Below are 27,603 nucleotides of genomic sequence, written 5' to 3' on the forward strand. Positions count from 1 at the left end.
TTTTTTTTTTTTTTGAGTGACGCATCCACAAGCTAGTTGCCAGTACCTAAAATTACTAGCCTATATGCTACGTTTTAAAAACCATAACAAATCGTTAACCGTAACAAACCATAGTAAATGTATATACATATCCATAGATTAGATATAGGCCTAAAGTATAATTCATTAAGAAGACACGAGCGAGTGCTTATCGTTCTTCATTCTAAAGTTGTTGATAGAAATAATTTAGTGGAAATGAATGTTGGTATATCGGTAACCTCGATGGTTTGTGACACTTTATTTTCACCGCGCCATCATATTTGACCTAAATCAGGTATAATAAATGAACATAAACAAGTTCATGCTGTGGAAATTGCTGTAACTGTCCAGTAGATGGAGCTATACACCAGTGCTCCGTACTGCTTAATGTTTATTCATCTCAAACTGATTTTTCTTTTCAGTCACAATCTGTCATTCCTGTGATAGATGACCATTATTTTGTCAGAAACAGCCTAAATACCTGTAGGGCTGCTGAGAGAGAGAGAGAGAGAGCGAGCTGGCTGTGGGTGCTCACGTGTCCGAGTGTTTCTGCTCATTGTCTGGTGTCTGCAGATTGGGATTTATTTATAGCCATGCCTGTCTACCTCAAAGCCCCATAATGCACCACTCCCAGATTCTGCAACTGGTGTCCTTTTTGCTAGGTCTCGAAAATAATCTCAAATCTGATGTCACAAAACAAAAATAGAACAAAAGCACACACCGCACCACCTGCCCCACAGACACAAACAGTCTGAAATCTGACTAAAAAGACGAGTCAGTCAGGTACTTAATGAAAGCCTGTGTCACGGATGATCTCTGCCATCAGATCCCCCACAATCCAATTTAATCTGCTGTATCCTAGGAAGGGATTCCTCAGTCTGACCAATAGAGTGTCAGTATCTGACGACATAGCAGTCGCCAGGTGGAAGCTGCACTTTGTCTGTAGTACTTTTGTTGGCTTTTTTTGGCTTAGTGCTCTGAAACTTTCTCACATAAATGACCTAGTCCTAGTTTAGAACTTGCTTTAATTTCAATTTTTAGGTCTTAAGAATGCAAAAAGATTAGGTAAACACTTCACTTGCCATGCTAGCTTTGGAAGAGGTCACGATAATAACGATTCTTCTGTCTGCATGGGATGGTCCAGTTTATACAAGAGGTTCCTGAGGTCATCAGCATGGAGCAGATGTACACCTGACACTCTAACTGGTGAGAGAAAATAAAATTTGAAATGTAGACACCTTTTATTTTTTATTTTGACCTCTACTTAAACGTCTGTAACTCTTAAAGGGACAGTTCATCCAAAAATGAAATCTCTGTCATCATTTACTCACCCTCATGTCATTCCAAACCTGTATGAATTATATATATATATATATATATATATATATTTAAATGTCTTATACAAAATGTTTTTTGGCCCATACAATGAAAATCAATGAGGTCCAGTGTTGTTTTGGAACCCATTGTCTTTCAGTGTTTGAAATAAAGCTTAAATACTATGCAATATAAAATTGTTTGGTTTTTCTAAGGAAATTAAAAATCTTGGCAGCTGAAATATGTTGAAGTTGAAGTACTAAAATTACTAAAGCTAAAACTGATATAAAAATAAAGAAATAAAAAATTTACAGTATATTTAAAAAAAAATGACAAAAGCACATAGTAAATTTAGTAAAACTTAAAGTAAAATTAAAATAAAAACTAAAAATGTAACAATAAAAGCTAATCAAAATCATTAATAAATATTATAAATGTATATAAATAATACTAAAGCAACACTGCATTGTATGAACAAAAACCGATATTCTTCAAATTATCTTCTTTTGTGTTTCACAGAAGATAGAAAGTCATACAGGTTTGAAATGACAGATGAGTAAATGATGACAGAATTTAATATTTTGGCAGAACTCCCCTTTTAAAATGTGTTCTGCTCTGACTCCTTTATGATATTACTTGTGTTTGTCATCATTTCTATTTTGCTTTTGATAAAAATCACCTGCTAAATCAGTAAGTGTAATCCTCATACATCATAATGAATTATTTGAGTCAGTCTGCTGAATGTGAGATAAGGAAAAATGTGCATACATTGTGTACGTGTGGTTTTCAAATGTATACCTGAATGGTCAACACCTGGAAATAAGCTATGTGGATGTGAAATTGATATAGAACCTAAATATGACATTTCTGCACATATTGTGATGTTTCTTTTTCAATGCATTACACTCATGATGTATAATTCGAGGCCTTATTTTACTCAACTGCGACTTTATTTCTCATATTTACAATTGCGATGTCTTTCTCATTGTTTGGACATTACCTCGCACAATTTGGACTATAATGCGTCCTTGCAAACCGGACCTCAGCGGACACTTCGAATAATGTTCTGTCACTGAGATATATGTTGGGGAGGATGTAGAGTGTTATGCAGCACCCAGATGGAGAGATGGAGCACAGATGGAAGGATAGAGAAAGAGAGAGTGAGATGGAGGACAGATGGAAGAGGAGGTGAGGTTTTGGAGAGTGACTCAGCAGTCAGATTGAGCGTTTGATGTGAGGGAACATCACACCCTCAGTGAGATGAGAAATCCTTCTAACACCCCCCCCCCCCCCCCCCCACCCAAATTATTTTAATAAATGTGATTAAACATGCTCGTGCTCATACGGAGAAACACAGTTTAGTTTGAGAAGGCAAAGGGGCGAATTTCCACTTGCAATCCCTAAGATGTAAAAGACCCTCTGTTTGAGCCGAGGATGCTCTAAGGAAAGAAAAACCACAAATGAAATCTCTTTAATATCACTTTTGTTTTTCCTAAACAGTAAATAAGTTCAATTAGAACAAATGTGGCTTTTTGTTTAAGTCTCATGCTTCACAGATGTGTCTCCTGAGGAAAAAAACGCCTATAATCTTGCATGTGTCTCTTCTAGAGTTTCAGAAGAGATCTCAACAATGTCTCAAACTGTGCCCAGATTTGCCGAGATATTAAAGGTAGTGTAGGTAATTTTCGGAGAGACTAGCACTCCAAAACACATGAACGCGTACAGTAGGGAGCAAACAGAGATGGCGTTAAAATTACAATAATAATGAATGTAAACAACTTGAAGAGCACTGACCTGTACCACCTGACTGCTGCAGATTCCTTTTAGCGTTGACAGTGTTGCCATTGAAACGCATACATTCGAGTCACGAACCACTCCGAGTATAATGTCACGGGTTTCCTTCTTTTACAAATTATGGTAGTTATGGCGTGAACTGTAAGAGGTGGCTGCTATTTTGATTGCGTTGTGGAGAGAATTCGAGCAGAGATTGTATATTATAGGGAGATGAGAGGGTCTGTATCTCTTACCATTGGAGAAAGCGTAACGGCTAACTTAATCACGTGTGGCACCTCTCAGCCTATCATGTAATGGCAGTGACATCAGTCGCAACATTCCCTAGTCTGCCTTCTCTTAAAAAAATACATTTTTATCAAGCTAAAATCTACATATAGTTCCCAACGAAAGTATTGTTTAGTGTAAAACACGCTGAAGATTAGCAAACAGGCTGTCGATTAATTAAATGATTAGCTATTTCCCCACAAAAGCTGTTTAATCAGCATAGTGAAGCCTCTCATCCATTGACATCCATTCAAAAAACAGTCTCTGGTCTCCTTCCCTGCGTACCACCAGAGGCTTAAAGAAGGGTGCTCGTGAGCGCCCCCTTTGCCGCTGCTATGCGCCCTCGATGTTTAAAGTCCTCTGCGTAGCTCACAGTCTTGCGGGCTCAGCAGAAGTGCGCATTAAGGGCGCATAGCAGCCGCAAAGGGGGCGCTCACGAGCACCTTTCTCTAAACTTAAATGACGAATTGGACACCCCACGGTCTTGTGGACTTAACGGACACGCGCACGCAGCGGCCATTGTAAGTCCACAAGACCGAAAGTGCACATGAAGTGTGCCATTTGGGACAGGGCCACTGTGAGCTACGCAGAGGACTTTACCCAGCAGTCAAAGCGGCATTACGTCGTGAAAGTGCGAACTCAGAGGAAGACCGTGAGGGTTTAGGGTGCCATTTGGGACAGGGCCATAGACTGAAGTTGTGGTGTATCATAAGGAAGACTTATGATGGGGATTTTGGCCCATTCTTGGTTTTAAAAAAAATATCCGACATCATAATTCAGCACATTTTATGGAAAGAGGAACATTAGCTTTTAATATTTCATATTTCAATATGAAATATTCCTATTTATTAATGTTTTTTTTTTTTTTTTAAAAACATCCTTACACCTTAAACATCATTAAACTACTTTCTGGTTATGTTTACACAAAATCAGTGATAAATAAAGAAAATAATTCAAATGTAATATCTGTCAAAAACCTAAAATTTGATTTGTGAATGGAAAAACATAATTGGCTGGGTCCTATTATATTATTTTTCTTCAAAAACTATTCAGAATCAGAGTTAGCAAAGCAAAACCACATGGTAAAAATTAAAATAAATATTAAAAAACAACATATATTTATAATATTACATAAATATTACAATTAATTGAAATGTATGCCTTTATTAATTATATTAAATATTGTAATCAATTAAAATCTATCTATCTATCTATCTATCTATCTATCGCGCATTGGCCTACAGACATGTGCGCACGGACTTCATTTCCCAGCGCGCACCGCGTCGTCCGATGTTTCCCACAGCTGACAGACAGTGAGCAGAGTCTCACAGCAGAACGCGCATCTCGCACGACGGGCTTCAAAAGCGCACTTGGATTTGGGATTACCTTGAACCACATCTCCCTTGTGGATCCCAGTATAGACCTCATCTATTGTCCTGCTCGGACAGTCTGATGGCATGCGTCTGTAGTAGTGCATGTGGATTGTATTGTTATTTGTAGTTGCACTCATCTCTCCATCCACGCCGAGCCCGATGCAGTGGGATGGATGGTGTTAGAGTGGGGCTGATGATGGTGGAGGAGAGTGATGAACAGAGGGACAGCAGCAGCAGCAGCGGCGGCGGTGGCGGTGGCGCAGCGATGGCCGCGCTACACCAGTGCGAACTGATCCAGAACATGATCGACATCTCCATCTCCAGTTTACAAGGACTCCGGACCAAATGTGCGGCGTCCAACGATCTCACGCAGCAGGAGATCCGCACTTTAGAGGTAATAACGACGAGAGGGGCCGAAGTGCAGCGTCATGAAAGAGCGGATCCGCTCTCTCGCGCGCGCGCTTTATCCGTTTCTTCCTATTTTTGCACTGCAGCTGTTTATGGTGGTGCATTATAGATGCGCACGGGGCTTGGAACGAACCCCTCTTATTGTAATTTACCATAATATCCCTAACAAAAAGTACTATGGTGTTACCATTTTTTGCAGCATGGTAATACACTGGAATTTAGACACTATACAAGGCTGGGGTTTGAACCTCTCTCACAAAAATGACAGTATTACCATGACAATGTAGCATGGTAATAATACCATGGTTTCTGGAGTAGGCTAAGATGTAAATATCACAATGCTTGAATATGGTAATCATAATAGCAATGTACCATGGTAAAACCATTGAATACAGTGGTACAGCCACAGTGCTTTAAGTAGTATCTTAAATTTTATATACCACAGTTTTATTGTGGAAACAATAATGCTATTTTCGAAACACCATTGTAACAAGGTTTTGTACAGTCCATTACTAGCTATATGTCAATACAATCTAAAATAACACACCACAAATACCACGGTGCATTTCTTTAAGGGAAAACATTGAGCATTGGCTTATGCATGGAGTTCACAGCACACTAACCCAGTGGGGGGTTATTTGACCTGGTTCTGTTGACTAGGTGAAATGTTCTTGGCATTGGGATGCTGCATAAAGCACAGCATTCCTGCAGCATCTCCATTCCAGAAGCGGTCCTGATATTTTGACAGTAAAGGCCTTCATTGGACTGTTGGCCCGGCCGGTCTGTGTGTGTGATGTTTTGCCGATAACGTCTCACCCTAACTTCCTCAACATTGGCGGTTAGGTGTCATTATTGATGTGTGCTCCACCTGGAAAGTGCCCCATTGCTCCAACGGTAGGGGTAATTAATGAGGAATCAATACAGCCATTGGGGTGGATGGTGTGCAAACAGCCCCGGAGGGCCTGTAGTTTGAGTACTGGGCGAGAATGTGACCGCATACACCAGAACGATTGTTTTTGAGATCCTCAGAGGTTTTATGAAGTGTTATGGATTTGTGTTTCAAGATCTAAAAGGAAATTAGTCCTAATATGGGGTTTAAAGCTCAAGAAGAGGCTTGACGACATAACGATTTAAAATGATTGTTTTTGGACAACCGTTATGATTGGCCATTTGATTTTTGCGAGCATAGCATTATTAAAATTCTATATTTTTGGTCTCAATAAATGGAAAAAAAAACAAAACAAAAACTAAAATAAATAATTTTAAATGTGAATTGAGCCATCACAACATTATAAAGTATAGTATGAAAAATGGATATTCATTTTGAGAATTTAATTGTGTTAAATTTAATTATTTCTGAGTGATAGATGGCTGTGAATGTAATCTAAATGTGGGGAAATGATTCAAGATTCAATATAAACAATAATAAGTACAAAAAAAAAAAAAAAATCTAAAATTGGTTGATAACCAGTATTGTCCAGATATATTGTACGTTCTGTTAGAGTAGGCCATTTTTTTCCCACCAAAAATAAAAAACTAGAACAATTTAGTGAAAGAACAGCAGGCTCCTTAAGTTCTGCTTTCTGCTTTAGCAGTGTATGTATATTTACAAAATATTGTTTATTTACCAATATGCTACAGATATCATCTCTATTGAGTATATTATTTCTTCCATCAAAGATAAAATCTATAAAAATTCAGTGAAATAACAGCAAACTGATTCCTTCAGTTCTGCTTCCTGCTCTAGCAGGAAGTTGAATGTTCTACCTGTGTTCCAAATCAGTCACTACTGGGCCTAAGTCTACAGGAAATGGTGGAGTCACGCCGGGGAGACATCACTTGGCCTGCTTCCTCTTTATGTCTATAATGCAACACTTTCTGACTGCATCTCTCTTTTCCAGGGCATTTAATACATGTTTTCGATTAGTTGCAATAAATATTAGGTGGTCAATCTCATATTCCCAGGTTTCTCAGCAGCCTACCTGTTTAACCCGGCTGAACAGGTTGATATATTGTAAGCGTGCTCTTATGAGCGTCGTTCGGAGGGACAGATGGAGCCCGTCAATACTCAGGCAGTATAACAGGCCCTGGATGCTTGTTAATTCCTGTACAGAACAACAGATTTGAAGTGGCCACATTCAGACCCCCACCACTTCTCGTACACTTCAGTGCAATCAAGAGACGCTTGAACTCGCATTAGATTCTCACTGAAAGCTCTTTATAACACCACTTCACGTCTTTTTTTTTTAACAGCTCGCTACTCTGGCCAGGAGATAATTATTCGCAGTCTCTCTGGCTGAAGTACCGCGTGGTTATGTTTGACCGAATGTTCTCACTCTCTCCTGCGTCTGTCGTTCTGCTGACCGGCAAAATCTGTATTTTGCAGCGATTTTGGTTTTGTGGTTTGCGCAAGTAGGACGTGCTCCTGGATAAACATGTTAATACAGGAACAATGTTGCTATCGACCAGTCAGAATTTAGGGTTAGAGTCAGCATGAAACGGTGTTTTCGCAACCTTATTTTACTTCTATAATAAAACATATCTCCACATTATCTGGAACATGGAAAAAAATGTGGGATATATTGTGATTTTATCCATTAGGGAAACATTGTTATTGTTAACTAAATCTAAAACTATTAAAAATCATTTCATTAATTGAAATAAAGTAAATGAAATGAAATAGAAATATTAGATGGAAAACAAACTCGGATGCGTCAAAGTTATAATTCTCACAAATGATTTTGTTATTATGCGTACAGTTGAACACGTAGCCTTTTTAAAGTATACTTTGAAGTATAATAACACAGGAGGTCGACACAGACACCCTAGAACGTTTCATCTCTTTTCAGTGTCTGCGCTATTTTTCTCCAGAAGTTATGACCGATACAATGTCTTTGTATTCTTTTAAACTAAAGTTGCAGCTATCTCATAACCCCTTCACACAAGTGCTTGTCAATGCGGGCATCTGTTGTTGCAGTCTCCAGGTATTTTGTTGTTGTTGTTCTGTCTCTTTAGTTTTGTTTTCTACTGTGAAACAAAAGCCTGGGCCAACTGATTAGTGCAAAATAAATTCAATGCGCATGCGCGACCTGTGCGTACAAAGTAAAGTAACAAAAATTAGGCGGCGCGTACTAATTGTGACGAAATTTGCGTCATACACACTGTACGCAGACCCTCGTAAAAACCGAAGTATACTTTGAGCTTTAGATGTCTGTGAAGGTAATCTAATTGAGGGGAAATGAGCATGCACAATTTAATATTCTCTATCAATGATACTGATAAATACATTTTTTTTTAAAAAAAAACCCTGAATACTAGTTGATAAACTTTATGGTAAAATGTATCGTACATCCCTTTTGAGCAGGCCTAGGTTGCAGTGTTATTTTAGAATTATTCATATACTATACATTTTTTTATTAATTTTTTGGAATTATTAGTCTTTTTTTTTTTTTTTTTAAGATTTATTTTTTGGCATTTTTGCCTTTATTGTGATAGGACAGTAAGCAGTAAGCAAAAAGGTTCGCGAGCCGAGACTCAAACTTGGGTCGCCCGAAGCGCAACAGAGCTATATGTCGGCGTGCTGCCCTCGAGGCTATCGGCGCCGACTTGTTTTGTGATTTTTGTCACTTTTTATTTTAATATTACTGTTTATGTCTGTTTATTTCAGTTTTAGTTCAGTATTTGTTTTTATTTATTTCCAGTTAGTAATTTTAATGCTTCAACTTAAACTTATTTCAGGTAACATTTCAAAGTTTTTCTATGTAATATTTACATATTATTTTATTTCAGCCTTATTTCAATAAAAATGTTTATAATAGTTTTAGTTAACGATAATAACCCTGCTAGGTTGATAGTAACTGTGTTCCATTCTTAGCAATGTAAAATTTGCTAAATCACTTAAAACCATCTTTACTAATCAAACCAAACCAAATCAGCTCGCACCCTATGTCTTTTTTCAAGACTTTGGGAATGTTACTCCTGCACCAGTTGTTTCCCCAGCTGTTGTGGGACTGCGTGTCCTCTGGAGTGAGATTCATATGTCTCCTCACATCTTCTCATTGTGCAGATTTTGATGAACTGTGATGTTTGATTTCGACAGCATGAGATGCCGTCTCAGGAAAGCAGTGACCTACTTGTATGCAGAGATCTTCAATCTTTCTGTGGATAAACACGTTTGTTGATGGTAAAAAAGGAGAGCTAGCTTTGCTCCAGAGGGTTTCTGTTCTGCGGACTCAAGCGGTCAGCTGTTGAAGCCCTCATCAGTCTGGGCTCCCCCCCCGCAGTGATGTTTAAGAGAGTTTTGCAGTGCATTCGTGTCGTGTGCTGTCGTGGCTGTGGCTATATTTAGATGTCTTCCTCCCTACGCGTTTTCAGGGTTGGTTGTTAAATAAGAAAATAATGACGTGAAGAGGATGAGCAAGGGGGGGAGGGGAGAGGGAGAGTGCCAGCCAATCAGCTTGTGCCTGTTTGAGGGCTCCCAATAGACTGGGAATGGGGAGGGGGGTGACAGATTCAGCCAAGCAGAGCAGGTAAGAGATGTTCCATCATTACTCGTGGCTGTCTCAGTGCTACTGAGCTCTTCCCTAGATATTCTCCAGCGCATCCGAGCTGCGTCACTAAGGCCTGATGAGGAGCTGTCATTGTGGCTGGCAGTTTAGTCTAAATAACGTTCTTTCAAGGCCAGATTGTCAATCACTAATTTTTTCATTTATAAACATGTTTCCTGAAGCCCTGAGTATACTTCGTTTTTTACGCGTACGTGCACAGTCGAACACACAGCTTTCCGAAGTATACTTCATTTGACTCGTACGCATACACAGGCGTTCGAAGCATGCGCAGTTTTGAGCAATCTCTCGCCACGATTTAAAACCCATGTAAATATATTTGTATTCTTTCAAGCTAGAGTTGTCCAAATGAGGGTACTTTCTAACCTCTTCGCATAATCTGTCGTCTATGTAGGCCTCCATTGTCGCTGTAGCTTGCATGCGTTCCGTTCCATTCTGTTTATGCAGTTTTTCTTTGACTACCTTGTGAATTGACACCCCCAGGGCACAGTTGCCACCTTGTGGATAAATTAATTAATGCAAAATGCACATGTACGACCTGCGCTTACAATGTACACGCAGTTACAAAAATCCGGCGGTGCGCATACTCTTCTGATGACAAAATTCGCGTCACGAGCACTGTACGCTGACCCTCGCGTACACGTAAAAAGTGAAGTATACTTTGGGCTTAAGGCACTTTTTCAAAAAGCCTTCCTCATTTCCTCTAGGTTTGGAAGGGTCAGATGTGTGAGCTGCTGCATGAGTGTCTGTTGGACAGATAAAACCAAGCCTCTAGTCCTCTGGATATCATATACCCTCACCGGCCACTTTATTAAGTACACCTTGCTAGTACCAGGTTGGACCCTCTTTTGCCTTCAGAACTGCCTTAATTCTTAATGTCAACAAAGTGCTGGTAACATTCCTCAGAAATTTTGGTCCATATTGACATGGTGGCATCACGCAGTTGCTGCAAATTTGTCAGCTGCACATCCATGATGTGAATCTCCCGTTCCACCACATCCCAAAGGTGCTCTATTGAGATCTGGTGACTGTGGAGGCCATTTAAGTATAGTGAAATTGTCATGCTCGAGAAACCAGAGATGATTTGAGCTTTGTGACATGGCACATTATCCTGCTAGAAAGTAGTCATCAGAAGATGTGGTCATAAATAGATGGACATGGTCAGCAACAATACTCAGGTTGGCTGTGGTGTTTAAACGATGCTCAATTGGTACTAAGGGGCCCAAAGTGTGCCGAGAAAATATCTCCCACACCATTACACCACCAGCAGCAGCCTGAACTGTTGATATAAGGCAGGATGGATTCATGCTTTCATGTTGTTTATGCCAAATTCTGACCCTACCATCTGAATGTTGCAGCAGAAATCGAGACTCATCCGACCAGCTAACGATTTTGCAGTCTTCTATTGTCCAATTATATTATATTATTTTAGACACAATATTGTCTGTTTTTGCTCAATTTTGCCAACGAAAATATAAAGACAAAGCAGAACTGTTCGTCTCTGAGCAACACACAGCAGCGTTTCAATTCTGAATCCGCGTTTTGAACGAATCAAGTGAACAAATGATTCAATGGAGCATTCATGAAGAGAACCATTTGCTTCACTCCTGAATTAATTAGTTGTTTGAATGAATCGAAAGAATGAATTAATGACTTAATCATTAATATTTAGAGTATAATTTAATTAAAAAATTATTTCATATTTCCATATTAATTAACAAAATAAATAAAAATATAACATTAAAGGTATAGTACACCCAAAAATGAAAATCCAGTCATCATTTACTCAACCTCATGGTCCAAAAGTTTGTGTAATAAATTCTATGTTGAATCAAATAGAGTATTTCTTTCTGAAGCTACTTTTTTGTAATGTCTATTTGATGCTCTCACATGAGAGAGACAGAATATATTTTATAATAATATATATATATAATATTTTTACTTGTTTTATAATTATAAGTATTTATAAACATAATTATTATTCAGATTTATTTAGCAGCTGGAATGGGTGAACAAGTCCATTTTATGTTTATATCTTCTAGAATGAATCCCTCATACACTCATTAATACTCCTTTATCTTATAAGATTAGCGGTCAGGCAGCGTCAGCATGTACACAGACACACGACCCACACGTGACATGACACTTTGCATGTGTAAACGTCTGTGAAGCAGTGCTGGGATTAGCTGTAGGTTTTAGTAAATCTCTCATATGTGTAGTGTGTTGGGGATTGTCTGAGGTCGGCATTAAACTCCTGTGCGTCCTGCAGGAAGTTGAGGCCGGTGGGCAGCTTGTAAGCAGAGATGAAGGGATTGGCGTTAAGCACATTACACCCAGGGAGACAGGTGAAATTGCATAGAGACATGCTAATCAATGTGCATCAGGTGGTTACCTCACAGCTCGTATCTGTGGACACATTGTTTGACGTTTTTCTGCAGATCTGTCTGTTCTCTGAGCAGCTGGGCGTGTTCCTGCCCTTTGGCTGTCAGTCAAACCTGCTGACCTCACTGAGCCGTTGTCATGGCAGCCCTCGTCCCTGTGTTTACCCTCATCTGCAGTCGGGCAGGTGTGACGCCACCCCCCGAAATACCACCAGTGTTGCTTAACATAACATTTAAATTATAGTGTTTTGGTTTATTTTACATGTGAATGACACATTCAAGTATAGCTCCATTTTAGTTTTTTCCTAATATTGTGTTACTGTCTGAGAACAGGTTGCCCCAGATACTCCTCAGTAAGATTAAAAACCTCATCTTTTTAACGACTATCTGATAAAAAGTATGGTATTATGGTGCAGATGCTATTAGTATTACCATGGTACTTTGAAATTATTACTACTAGTAATGTATATTAATTAATTAATCAATATATTCACATGATACAAAGGTATTTTTTAAAAATAGAACTATATTTGAATTATATTGTTACTATATTTGAAATCAGTCTCTTTAAAATCTCAATTGTTGCTTTTTTCTACAAAGAAATTGTAGTATGTCTGAGAATATCTTTGATCTTTATAGTTATTTGTACCTATACCTATAGAAAGTTGATACTTATACATAAATATAGGCGAAGATGTTTTGAAAAATGTGTAAGGTTTTTTGTTTTGTCCATACAAAAGTCAGTGAGGTTCAGTGTTGTTTTGGACTCCATTGACTTCCATTGTATGGGCAAAAACAGTTCTTCCAAAGATCTATTTTTGTGTTCCACTGAAGAAAGTAATACAGGTTTGAATTTTTTTGGTGAAATATGGTGAGATATCCTTTTAAGTCTCCTAAACAATGAAAGTGCAACATCTGAACAAGAACATTTTTATTCAGGGCATAAAATGTTTTGTAACTCAGTAGGAACAGGTTACTTATTCTTCAATAAGCTAAAATATTATCAGTTTATATGTGATGATACAACAGACTCAGAACAAGTTGATGATGCAACAAATTTCTGAGAATGTTGTGAACACAGATTTGTAGATTATGTCTACAGATAACCATGTAAAGATGTCTAGCTTTCACCATGTTTTGTGTCTGTGGGAAAATCCCACTCTGAAAAAACGTTACTGACGACCCAGGAGTGTAGTTGCTAGGAAACCTGACGTCACACTTTCACCAGTGTATTGTTATCAGTGGTGTGTGTGTGCGTGCGCACGCGCGTGTGTGTGTGTGTGTGTGTGTGCGCAGAGACAGCAGCGCAGGCTCAGGACCTGGTCTGGTCAACAAACAGAACCAATATGTTTAATCTGGGTCATGCATGCATGTGCTATGAATATGAGAAATTAAATTGAAGAGACTGAAATAGAGAGGTTTTATCCTGCAAGACAATTGTAGTAAAGAAGATTTAGTACAAAGACATTTGGACCTTAATTGTAGTGGCTCCAAGGAGCTCTATAATACCTGGAGAAAGCTAGCCGTTAGCATTCCCGTTCATCTCAATGGCAGTTTGTGCATTTAGTACAGCATACAATTTCAAATCTGCTATCAGACATTGCTATCAGACATTGGCACAACCTGCATGTTTAGCATTGTTAGGATCTCCTGTGTTAAGATGAGAGGAGTTGAGATATGGTGGGCTTTGTTGTTTGGTCTGAGCAAAATGGGCTGTTGGTGTGTCTCTGCAGGCTTTAAACCACTGCGGCCTTAACTTTCACACCAACAGCAGAGAATCATCCTGTTCATCTCCGTCTAGCTTTGGCCAAGCCCCAAAATCAATGTTCACAGAGACAAACCAACAAAAGAACATGAAAGTGGGTGTTTCTCTGCTTTTCTCAGAGCTGTGAGACTAGAAAACCAGGAATCATGCCAGTGCTGTGGCCGTTATGGTGGACACCACGATTAGTCCCAGCATCGTGACGATCATATCAACACATTCTCAGAAAATGGTCATAGCCTTCTCTTATTGTACCCTGATTACCCTTTTAACTATAGTTAGTGACCACAGGTAACACTGCTGGACAAACCAAGTCATAGCAGCTTAAAGGGATAGTTCACCCAAAAATCAAAATTATCCCATGATTTACTCACCCTCAAGCCATCCTAGGTGTATATGACTATCTTCTTTCAGACGAACACAATCGGAGATATATTTAAAAATATCCTGACTCTTCCAAGCTTTATAATATTCGTGAATGGGGGGGTGCAAATTTGAAGCCCAAAAAATTGCATCCATCCATCATAAAAGTAATCCATACGGCTCCAGGGGGGGTTAAAAAGGATATTTGTAAGAAAAATATGCATATTAAAAACTTTATTAACTATAATAACTAGCTTCTGGCAGACGGCCGTACGCATTGATTTGCAGCTGAAGAGTAACCTCTGACCCGACGCATGACGTATTGAAGAGCGTGTAAGCGTGGAGGATAGAAAAAAACAAAACACCGGTCACGAATTGGAGGTCTAAAACGAGAAATTGTGAGAAAAGAGGAGCTTGAGTTTGTTGCCCAGCCCTATCTGTTTAAACCGCGAGAGGCGACTGAGCTTATGCTACTCCTACATCCTACATCCTATGTCATACATGGCATCAGAAGTTACTCTAATGGCGCAAGTCGACTTGCACAGTATGCGTACGGTCATCTGCTGGAAGCTAGTTATTATACTTAATAAAGCTTTAAATATGGATATTTTTCTTATAAAAACCCATCGCTTCGCTTCAGAAGGCCTTTATTAACCCCCTGGAGCCGTATGGATTATTTTTATGATGGATGGATGGGCTTCAGAGTCTCTAAATATCCCCCCATTCACAACCATTATAAAGCTTGGAAGAGCCAGGATATTTTTAAATATCTCAGATTGTGTTCATCTGAAAGAAGATAGTCATATACACCTAGGATGCCTTAAGGGTGAGTAAATCATGGGATCATTTTCATCTTTGGGTGAACTATCCCTTTAAGATGATCAGGTGGTTTTGTAGCATGTGGTGGTTGTTTGTTTTGTTGCTGTTCCAGGGTGATTTACCAGTTCTAACCACCTTAACCAAGGTGGACAGCTAGACACCACGTAAAAACCATCAGAAGCTAGTTGACCTGAATATTCTGGGTGGATGGCTCCTCATTACCATGGTTAGATCAATATAACTATGATTTCAATTAAGCAGCAATCTATGGTATTTGTTATAGAAAATAGAGGCTAATTAAATAATATATTCATCACTTTTCATATACACTACTGCTCAAAACAAAAGTTTGGGGTCAGTTTGAGGTCTTGTTTTCTATGCTCACAAAGGCTGCATTTATTTGATCAAAAATACAGTAAAAACGGTAATAAATAAGTGTGAAATATTGCTGTTTAAAATAAGTGTTTTCTATTTGAATATATTGTAAAATGTAATTTATTCCTGTGATGCAAAGCTGAATTTTCAGCATCATTACTCCAGTCTTCAGTCACATGATCCTTCAGAAATCATTCTAATATGCTGATTTGGTGCATCAAGAAACATTTCTTCTTATTATAATATCAATGTTGAAAACAGTTGTGCTGCTTAATTGTGGAATCCATGATGCATCAGGGTTATTTGATGAATAGAAAGTTCAAAGGAACAGCATTTATTTAAAATAGAAATCTTTTGTAACATTATACATGTCTTTATTGTCATTTTAGATCAATTTAAGGCATCCTTGTTGAATAAAAGTAGAATTTTTAATTTAAAAATTGATATAATTAAAATATTCTCTGCTTCTTTGGTTAAAAAATAAAACCATTACATAATGTTCTGTATCAGTTCTAATTTGGTTGTGAGACCAATTACCTAGAATGTTGGTTTCTAAAAATAACCAAACAGGAATCCTTGCGCTAACATTAGAACGTTATGTTTCACTAATGTTAGCATAGAAGAATCTGCACCATAAATGCTACATCTTATATTACTGCAGGAAGAAAAGGAAGACCAGAACAGTGGCTTAGGACTGTTGCAAGTTACTAGTAGGCCCAATATCCATATTCAGAAACTACATTGCACCTTAAAAATGGCTATAAAATAGAGCTCTTTAGCTTAATGAAATGGTTCAAGTTCTTCCTGTGTGAAGTGTGCAGAATGTGAGCATTAGATGAGACCTTGTACTTTTAAACAGCTGCATTGTGAGCCTTTTTAGTTAATGCTGAAATCTGAGCGCTGTGGAAAACTCTCAGACCTCAAGCACTTGACACAAATTTTCATATTGACTGCGATGGCTAAAAGCTTTTGAATGGCAGTTGAGCTTTATTGAGTGGAGTGCTCACTGTCCTCTGTGTAATTAGCATTTAGCTGTTAGCAATAGAGCTTTAATTGCTTGTTTATCGCTTCTGACCTCCCACAAGGTGCTTTCAGTTCCCTGTCCTCCTACGTGTGTGACCCATGACCCTACTGGTGTTTGTTCTGCCGTCTGCTACGAGATGCTCGCCTGCAGTGCGCGGGTCTTTTGTTGGCTTCAGCTGCGACACAGTACTCAAGGTCTTTTACTTTTTTGCTGAAGTATGTGAGTGAGTATGTGTATAAAAGAGAGAGCATTTGCTCTTGAGAGGTTGTCATTGAAGCTCTGATTCACCTGTTGAGGTACTGGTTTCTCTCAGGGACGTGTGTGCGGGTGTGTAATTGAGATAAAGATGAAGAACTTTCAGCCAGAAATTCCTCAGTACAAAGATCTGATCTTAATGCAAAAGGCTTCAAACAGTGCATATTGAGTGTAGTTTGGTAAGGAACGGATGGAGTATTTGAGTATGTATGGATCATTTGAAGATGTAGATATCAGTTCAAGTTTGTGGGAATCCTTTTGGATATATAGCTTACATAGTAGTATTTTGGGAGTTTGTGGGATCAGTGTGATTATGCCAAGATGGCAGTTTGACTATGTGGGTATCATAAAGTATATAAACATCAGTTTGAGTATATAGTTATCAGTCTGTGGGGATCAATTTGAGTAGCAGGGATCAGTATGAGTATTTGGCTTCCGTTTGAGTATAATTATGGGATGAATTTTGATGTGGAAATCAGTTTGCATATATAGCGTATTAAGGAATCAGTTTGACTATTTTGGAATCAGTTTAAATACACCGGTCAGGCATAACATTATGACCACCTTCCTAATATTGTGTTGGTCCCCTTTTTGCTGCCACAACAGCCCTGACCCATCGATGCATGGACTCCACTAGACCTCTGAAGGTGTGCTGTGGTATCTGGGACCGAGATGTTAGCAGCAGATCCTTTAAGTCTTGTAAGTTGCGAGGTGGAGCCTCCATGGATCGGACTTGTTTATTCAGCACATCCCACAGATGCTCGATTGGATTGAGATCTGGGGAATTTGGAGGCCGAGTCAACACCTCAAACTCGTTGTTGTGCTCCTCAAACCATTCCTGAACCATTTTTGCTTTGTGGCAGGATGCATTATCCTGCTGAAAGAGGCCACAGCCACCAGGGAATACCATTTCCATGAAAGGGTGTACATGGTCTGCAACAATGCTTAGGTAGGTGGTACGTGTCAAAGTAACATCCACATGGATGGCAGGACCCAAGGTTTCCCAGCAGAACATTGCCCAAAGCATCACACTGCCTCCGCTGGCTTGCCTTCTTCCCATAGTGCATCCTGGTGCCATGTGTTCCCCAGGTAAGCGACGCACATGCACCCGGCCATCCATGTGATGTAAAGGAAAACATGATCCATCTGACCAGGCCACCTTCTTCATTGCTCCGTGGTCCAGTTCTGATGCTCATGTGCCCACTGTTGGCACTTTCGACAGTGGACAGGAGTCAGCATGGGCACCCTGACTGGTCTGCGGCTATGCAGCCCCATACGCAACAAACTGCGTTGCACTGTGTATTCTGACACCTTTCTATCAGAACCAGCATTAACTTCTTGAGCAATTTGAGCTACAGTAGCTCGTCTGTTGGATCGGACCACACGGGCCAGCCTTCGCTTCCCACGTGCATCAATGAGCCTTGGTCGCCCATGACTCTGTCGCCGCTTCACCACTGTTCCTTCCTTTGACCAGTTTTGATAGACACTGACCACTGCAGACCGGGAACACCCAACAAGAGCTGTAGTTTTGGAGACCAAGACGTCTAGCCATCACAATTTGGCCCTTGTCAAACTCGCTCAAATCCTTACGCTTACCCATTTTTCCTGCTTCTAACACATCAACTTTGAGGACAAAATGTTTACTTGCTGCCTAATATATCCCACCCACTAACAGGTGCCGTGATGAAGAGATAATCAGTGTTATTCACTTCACCTGTCTGTGGTCATAATGTTATGCCTGATTGGTGTATATTTTGCCATTTTTGCCTTTATTTTGATAGGACAGGAAGCAGACAGGAAGCGAAGTAGGAGAAAGCGAGGGGGACGGGATTGGGAAATATCCGCGAGCTGGGACTCGAACTCGGGTTGCACGAAACGCAATGGTGCTATATGTCGGTGCGCTGCCCACGAGGCTATCGGCACCAACTATAGTGATCAATCTAAGTATATAGTGATCAGGTTATTTATGTGGGCATCATTTTTAGGTCACCATGAAATCAAAATTGATCATTCTTGTTTTTTTATGGAATATTGCAGTATTTATTATAAATGATTTATCTGTGCTCATAAATATTTAAAAAAAATTTATGTGCCCTCATAATCTTTAATCAAAATACCTTCCCCTCCCTCGTGCAGTGGCATCTCTTCTCTTCTCTGATGACGTGTTTACTGGCACGAGGGCAGGACAACCTGTCACTCACATGAGATCGACCAATAGCAAACCACAACCATCCAATCAATTCCTGATGGACAAAATTAAGTCACGCCCTACATTTTTTCTTGTTCAAGAAGTCATTTAATTTGGGTTTACATCACAATAGAGAAGAAAAGACTATCACAAAGGATCAATTTCAGTTTATAGTTATTAGTTTGAGTACGCAGAGATCCATTAAGTATGTGGGCATCATTTTAAGTATATAAGGATCAATTTGAGTGTATAGTTATTAGTCTGAGTACGCAGGGATCCATTAAGTATGTGCGCATCATTTTAAGTATATAAGGATCAGTTTGAGTATATAGTGACTGAGTGAAAGGATAAGTTTGAGTATGCAGGGTTCAATGGGGATCATTTTAAGTATATAAAGATGAGTTTTGGTATGTGTGGATCAGTTTGCACATATAGTGTGTGAGGGAGCAGATGTATAACAATTAGAGATCCATCGATATATCCATTTACCGATATTTTCCCCGCTATTTAAGCATTTTACCATAATCGGATATCGGTTTTGTAATAATGGATTTACTGATAAAAGCCGCCATCTTGTGGGTGTTTTGAGAATTGCGCACAGGATCGCCATTACAGCGCATCTGAGGGGAGATGAGACAACGGCGTGCACAGGTAAAGTATACTTACCTGCTTTGCTATAATTAGTAAACTTTATTTAAAATACCAGCCATCAATGCACAAATTAGATGTGTTACATAAATGCCTGAAATGTAGCTAGTTTATGCCGCTTGTCTCTAAGAAATAGAGACAAGCTTATGGAGTCATGTAAGATAATCCGTCAAGTCCTGTCCCAATAAAGATGTAACTTTGCATGAATTAAATAATACAGCCATGAATGAGCACATGTTGGAAATAATTCTCTCTCTGTTGTCTATGCTTATCCTTAGTCTCGTGAAGTCGTCTGCATTTTGCTGTTCACTCAGCGGGTTGATGCTCAGGAAATGCTCCAGCACGGCCACCGCATGTAACTTTTAACAAGATTCACTTGTTTAAAACACCGTAATTATATAAACATTTACTATATAACCATTAATTCGCTAATAAACATCCAAGTAAACACAACCCTATGGAAATTATTTATTAAATCCACGAGCGATCGCAGTTTGAGTATAGTTCTGTGTAAATGCATAGATAAAATTCCAGAGAATATTATTCAGTTATTTAACATTATCCAGCGAATTATTCTTCACTCTTTAGCCTATTAAACAGCTTATAAATCTACTAAAACTGTAGTTTAAAATGAAGTATTACATTTATGCAAAGTTGATATGACTTCTGTCTTTATTTTCTCCATTTGAAAACATTAGACATTCTACATTTATTTTGCTTATTGTTAACATTAGTGTTGCTGCTGATGCTTTTTATAAATAAAATTATTTTTGTAATATGAAGATTAAAATTAACAAAATTGATTGGTGTATAAATAAGATTTGTTTTGTTTTCTATGCAAGGAGGGAGTGATTGTTATAAATAAAATGGTTTGTTCAGTTCAGTGGTGTTGTAATCGTGTCAAAAACAGAAGTATAACGGTAAATAAATGTCGGTTCTGTATACCGGTTATCGGGCACATAAACACACAAATTATCGGTATCGGTATCGGTTCTAAAAAAATCAATATCGGTCGATCACTAATAACAATCAATTTGAATATGATTTTGGGATCAGTTTAAATTTATATGGAGTATATTAGTATGCAGAGGTCAGTTTGAACATATAGGCAAGTAATCAGTTTAAATATGCAGGGATCAGTTTATATATTCTATGCGTATTTGTTGCTGTATCTGGTAATGATGATAGAGGGATGAAGTGTGTCTGTTTAATGCATGTATAAGCGTGCTGTTCTCATTAAAGCAGTGATTGCAGGCGGCAGCAGTGGGATGGGGGGCGGCGGAGGGGGAAGTGTGAAAGGATGACTCGTTTTATGGCCGTCGGCCTCATGGTAACGGGCCTCTGTGCGTCAGTGAGCCACTGACCTGAACTGTCACAGCAGGTGAGCCCTCCTCTCACCCTACCCTCTCGTTCTCTCTCTCTCTCTCTCCCACTATTTTCCCCCCTTCCCTTCTTTCTGTCTCACTGCGTCATCAGCGCTTCTGTTCTGCTGAGGTGTCCGTGCGGCCCATCCAGGAAGCTGGATACAGGCAGAACGAGGGAATAGGTGTGGTTTTTTGAGTGCATCGGTGAATTTGAGGTGGGTCAGCATTCTGCACCGAGCTGGAAAATTCCTGTCAGTTCCAAGCCAGTGCAGTTTGTTTGTGCAAGATTTGGGAGCTTTCCCAACTGTGTTTATTATCCAGAACGATCTTTACTAGGAATGTGCGCCAAGACTAATTTCCATAATGCTTAAACAGAAATTTTTGCAACCGACTAGTCTGTATAAGCGATCCATTTGAAATAGCCTACTTAATCTCTGAATAAAAGTTAAATCCCACTCTGAATGCTCCTGAAAAATAAATCGTATACATGTGCTGTTCTTGCCTTGCATTATGATCATTGTACATTAAAGTCGGCATGAAACGGAAGTTGCGATAGTCTTTTATTCTCTGTTGTAATGTAAATCCAAGTAAAACGGCTTCTCGAACAAGAAAAAATGATTAATCACGTGATTAGTCATTAGTCAAATCGATTAATCACGATTAATCGCATATAACATACAAGTTCGTAAATATATGTGTATGTGTATAAATATATACACGCATTATAATCACGTGATTAATCATTTTTTCTTGTTAATTGATATTAGTCAAATCGATTAATCGCTAGTCAAATCGACTAATCATGATTAATCGCATATACCATACAAGTTCGTAAATATATGTACACACACACACACACACATATTTACGAACTTGCATGTTATATGCGATTAATCGTGATTAATCGAGTTGACTAATGCCTAATCGATTTGACTAATAATTAATCGATTTGACTAATATATATACACACAAACACATATATATATTTACAAACTTTGTTAGATGCGATTAATCAATTTGACAGCACTAATTTTAATATTATAAACAGAATTCCTCAAATAAAAGTTAGTTAACATAAGTCAGCATGTCAAGATATTGTTGTTTGTTTCCAAGGCCAGCGCTTTCGCATCTGTTTGATTGCACTTCTTGTGTATAAAAGTAACTGTACACATGACAGGTGACAAAATCACAAGAAAAGCTTGATGTGTACTGGCAACTATACATTATTTAAGAATATTCTATTCATTAGGATATTGATATAGGATCTCTTGTTGTCAAGTAAGTTTCATTCATAATGTTTCCCCTTTAAACTAGTATAAAATTTCATACCGGTATTGTCCCTCATAAACATGCAAGCTTAATTGTTATATGCCAGATTGAAATAGCCTGCACAAAATGTTTCAGTTTTCTTTAAAGTCAAAATACTCCATCTCCTCGTCTTCCAAATGGGCATTTCTCTTTTGCCCGCCACGAATAACACATGCAAAGTCTCAGGTAAAATGAAATGATTTTGTGTCAACAAATACTTTTCAAAATAATGTAATATTTTTAAATTGAATCATTAGCATGACAGTAATTTAAATGTAGCATTTGGAAAAAAATATAAAGCAAAACATAAAAAAAATGTAAATGACTAGTATTTCCAATGTCGACTAGTAGCAGCAGTATCATTTAGTCAACTAGTCTCACTCATCCCTAATCCTTACAGGCTGTAATGGGGAAAAATCCTGCATCCCTAAATCGGCGCATTCGGCGGAATATGAAACTGGAAGCAGACGGCGATGGCCGCGTTCGACGAGACGGACTGCCGTCTTAGCCTCCGTGTGAACTCTGCGTCTCGTGGAGCTGTGATGTCAGAACGTTCCCACCGTCAGCGCAGTGTTCCGATGACACTCAGTTGCCATGCCAGCAGTGCAGTCGCCCCCATGAGGAGGGCTGCAGCTCCCTTCCATATAATAACAGTTATTTATAGCTGACAGCCCTGTTTGCTGAAGGGGAGCACAAAAAAGAGAGAGGGAGAGAAAATCCAGTCAGATTTCAAACTGCGTGCGCTCTGATGCTGTGTTATTTGCAGGTGCGACTGACGCTGAAATCTGGCTGATGAGAGACACTGCAGTAATGCAAAGCTTTGGTTCGATCGGTGCTGTATTCGATGTATTGTGACTTTGATTAATTGACATCTTCCATTCTGACAGAACATGCATTCTTTGAGATTTCATATCCACATCATTAGGGCCTGTCATTAAAGGGATAGTTCACCCAAAAATGAAAATTCTGTCATTATTTATGCACCCTCATGTTGTTCCAAACCTGTATGAATTTCTTTGTTCTGCTGAACACAAAGGAAGAATGTCAGTAACTAAACAGATCTTGCCCCCCATTGACTACCATAGTTTTAATTTTTCCTACTGTGGTAGTCAATGGGGGCGAGAGCTGTTTGGTTACTGACGTTCTTCCAAATATCTTCATCTGTGTTCAGCAGAACAAAGAATTTCATACAGGTTTGGAACAACTTGAGGGTGAATAAATGATGACAGAATTTTCATTTTTGGGTGAACTATTCCTTTAAATCTAAATTGACTTGATTGCATGTCTTTTGTAATATCCATCATGCTCATGTAACACTTGTCTGTCTTCAAAAATCTGAGTTCACACAGCTGTATGTGAAATTGTCCTTTGGTTGAATGTGAAACCCGCAGAGGCAATAAAGGCCTCTCTCAGGCTCCGCCCCTCCTCTGACCGGCCCCTCCCTCATCTGCTTTGTGCTCTGCTGCCCCCTGCAGGTCAAGCTCATGAAGTACATCTGTAAACAGCTGCAGTGTAAGCGAAAGGTGCCAGACACAGAAAGGCCGCCGGCTCTGAACAGCTACCCACGGCTGGAGGACTGGTTACGCACCATCAACGTCAGACCTGAGCTTATAGAGGTAACTTGTGTGTGTGTGTGTGTGTGTGTGTGTGTTGAAGAGGAGGGAATAATTATGTGTCTTTTCAGCTAAATTCATATCAGGTGTTTTTAATGGTTTGCCTGTAAATATTCAGGGCTTTGGTAATGTGACCTATTTTTGACACATACAAATACAACTCAAGAATGTAACAAGGTGACTCTCACAAAGCCAATCAATGTTCAGATTTGTCTGGGTAATATTTCACACCAAAATTGAATAAATGAAAATGAAAATTATAAATAATTATAATAATAAATTTTAATGCCTATATAATGCAAAAAATGAAATCCATATCAGGTGCTATCAGGTACTTTGATAATGTATATTGTGTGTTTATATAATGTTACCTATCATGTATGTTTCTGATTACCAGATATTCAAATGATAAATGTAACAAGATGACTCTCACAAAGCCAGTCAATGGTCATATTTGTCACTGGATCACATTTTACATCAAAGTCAAATAATACATTTTGAATATTAAAAAAAAAAAATACTGTACATGTTTTATGCCTGTGTAAAGCTACTGTATATTTGACATTTTATATTTTAATTAAATGTTACTTATTTTGCATAAAGAGAATTTATATTTATATATATTTATTGGATATTATTACAGTGCCACTTGAAAGTTTGTGAACCCCTTTGCAGAATCTGTGAAAATGTGAAAAATTTGAACAAAATAAAAGAGATAATACAAAATGCATGTTATTTTTTATTTAGTACTGTCCTGAGTAAGATATTTTACATAAAAGCTATTTACATATAATTCACAAGACAAAAAAATAGCTGAATTTATTAAAATGACCCCGTTCAAAAGTTTGTGAACCATTGATTGTTAATACTGTGTGTGGTTACCTGGATGATCTACGACTGTTTTTTTGTTTTGTGATGGTTGTTCATGAGTCCCTTGTTTGTTCTGAGCAGTTAAACTGAGCTCTGTTCTTCAGAAAAATCCTCCAGGTCCTGCAGATTCTTCAGTTTTCGTGGATTTTTTGCATATTTGAACCCTTTCCAGCAGTGACTGTATGATTTTGAGATCCATCTTTTCACACTGAGGACAATTCAGGGACTCAAACACAACTATTACAAAAGGTTCAAACATTCACTGATGCTCCAGAAGGAAACACGATGCATTAAGAGCCGGGGGGGGTGAAAACTTTTGGAATTTGAAGATCAAGGTAAATTGTACTTAATTTGTCTTCCGGGAAACATGTAGGTATCTTCTGTTGCTTCCAAAGGGCAGTACTAAATGAAGAAAATTGATATTTAAACAAAATAAGAAAAATTTGGACATCTTCATCCTGTTCAAAAGTTTTCACTCCTGACTATTAATGCATCGTGTTTCCTTCTGGAGCATCAGTGAATGTTTGAACCTTTTTTAATAGTTGTGTTTGAGTCCCTCAGTTGTCCTCAGTGTGAAAAGATGGATCTCAAAATCATTCAGTCACTGCTGGAAAGGGTTCAAATATGCAAAAAATGCTGGAAATCTGAAGAATCTGCAGGACCTGGAGATTTTTTCTGAAGAACAGAGCTCAGTTTAACTGTTCAGAACAAACAAGGGACTCATGAACAACCATCACACAACAAAAAAACAGTCGTAGATCATCCAGGTAACCACACAGTATTAAGAATTAATGGTTCAAAAACTTTTGAATGGGGTTATTTTAATAAATTCAGCTATTTTTTTTGTCTTGTGAATTATATAAACATCTTTTATGTAAAATATCTTAATCAGGACAGTACTAAATAAAAAATAACATGGATTTTGTATGATCTCTCTTATTTTGTTCAAATTTTTCACATTTTCACAGATTCTGCAAAGGGGTTCACAAACTTTCAAGTGGCACTGTATATGTAAACTACAGATTATGGCCTTGTTTTCTTGTTTGTTTGTTTGTTTGTTTTTTAAATACAAAAATATGTGTTTATATACACACAACCAAGACAGTCCTACCACTTTCTTACATATTAAAGATAAGAACAAAAGATCAGGTGTCCAAATAAACAATATCAGGTCTTTCAATGTGTGAGGCTGGACCAAATCGAATTTGCTAATAAAAACGTAATCAGGGCATTGATAAAGTATATGTTTTGTGTGTTTTCAAGCTTTGTAGTTCAATATCTTTGAGTAAAGCTGAGGAATTAGAAAATCGGCTGTATTTTGGCAGTTTGGCTACAGCCACATTCCCAGCAGACCCGAGATACACCAACTCTAATTACCCAACATGCTGAGTCAGCCTCTCCCTCTCTCTCTTTCTGACGCTGCTCTACTCCTACATTACATTAAAGCTTCCATTCTCACGGACAACAATGAACTCTCCTCTTTTCTTTGTTTTATTTTTTTATTTTTTTTATGCTCCGCGAGATCAGTTGCATATGTGCAGTATGAGACTGTGTGTCACATACATGTCAACAGGCCAGATCCATAATAAACTAAAAAACAATAAGTTGTTGAAGTTGTGGCCTGGAGGTTAGCATGCATGATCCGACACATTTAGCTGTATTCTGGCTTGTGTCTTTTCATGATCACCCTTATGACTCTTCTCCACAACATCATATCCTGTGCTCTCTACATTATGATTGGCATTAAACATGTCAAAAGCCCCACCAAAAATATCAGTTTGTGAGATTCATCATGCATTTACAGCATGATTGTGTGAGTAATTCTGGGCTAATATGATATTAATATCAGTAAAGTCTCAGGAGACCCTCACTTCAAATCAATCACACACACAGGTTTGTAATTAGGGACTCGGATTAATTAGTCTAGGAGGTCATGTGTCCTGGGAATTTGAAGAGGTGGAGAGCTTTATTCACGAGAATGAACTGCGAGTGCGTGGTGTATGTGACCCTAAATCACCTGTTGAATAACCCTCTGTCTGTTAGGATTATGTCAGGATCTTGCTGATTGCTTTTTCTTCACATTGCAGAAGCATGTTTAAAAAGCTATTTTAGACCAGACTCACTGTCATTCTCTCCTTCCTCCCGCTCTCTTCAGACAGTGAACGTGAAGCTGTCATTGGATGCTCTGCTGCAGATGCCCGGCAGTCAGGTGAAGGAAACCATGAGACGGCTGGGCTCCAGTTCAGAGGAGTGCACCAGGCTGTGTGCAGCCCTCAACTGTTTAAAGAGTGCCTCTGAGTCAGGTGGGTTCACTTAAAGTCAGCATGAAACAGAAGCTACGATAGTCTTTTCTTCCCTATTATGATGTTTATCCAAGTAAAACGGCTTCTCGAACAAGAAAAAAATGTAGGGCGAGACTTGATTTTGTCCATATAGAATTGATTGGATGGTTGAGATTTGCTGTGCTGTGATGTCATGTGAGTGACAGGTTGCCCGCCCTCGCGCCAGTAAGTAAATAAGTAAGTAATTGATTAAAAATTATGAGGGCAGGTGATTTAAAAAAAAAAAAAAAAGATATGCATGGATTAATAGTTTATAATAAATATTGCAATACAAATTATAATTGTCAATTTTGATATCATGGTGACTTTAAAGGATTAGTCCACTTTTAAATAAACTTTTCCTGATAATTTACTCACCCCCATGGCATCCAAGATGTTCATGTCTTTCTTTCTTCAGTCGAAAAGAAATTAAGGTTTTTGACGAAAACATTCCAGGATTATTCTCCTTATAGTGGACTTCAATGGCCTTCAAACGGTTGAAGGTCAAAATTACATTTTCAGTGCCGCTTCAAAGAGCTTTAAAAGATACCAGACGAGGAATAAGGGTCTTATCTA

General features: G+C 38.5%; 1 protein-coding gene across 3 annotated transcripts in view; it reads left to right on the forward strand.

Moving 5' to 3' along the window:
• Positions 1-4,663: 4,663 nt before the first annotated feature.
• ksr1a (kinase suppressor of ras 1a) overlaps positions 4,664-27,603 on the forward strand; it is a 39,565-nt gene continuing 16,625 nt past the window's right edge. The window contains exons 1-3 of one of the 3 annotated variants that reach the window (XM_051907995.1): positions 4,664-5,157; positions 23,699-23,839; positions 26,862-27,009. In XM_051907995.1, the coding sequence (XP_051763955.1) occupies positions 4,933-5,157; positions 23,699-23,839; positions 26,862-27,009 (514 nt within the window). In that variant the 5' untranslated portion in view covers positions 4,664-4,932. The remainder of the gene's footprint in view (positions 5,158-23,698; positions 23,840-26,861; positions 27,010-27,603) is intronic. The other 2 variants (XM_051907997.1, XM_051907996.1) reach the window with 2 other exon arrangements.

The sequence above is a fragment of the Ctenopharyngodon idella genome, chromosome 10 (genome assembly GCF_019924925.1).
Source record: "Ctenopharyngodon idella isolate HZGC_01 chromosome 10, HZGC01, whole genome shotgun sequence".
NCBI lineage: Eukaryota > Metazoa > Chordata > Actinopteri > Cypriniformes > Xenocyprididae > Ctenopharyngodon > Ctenopharyngodon idella.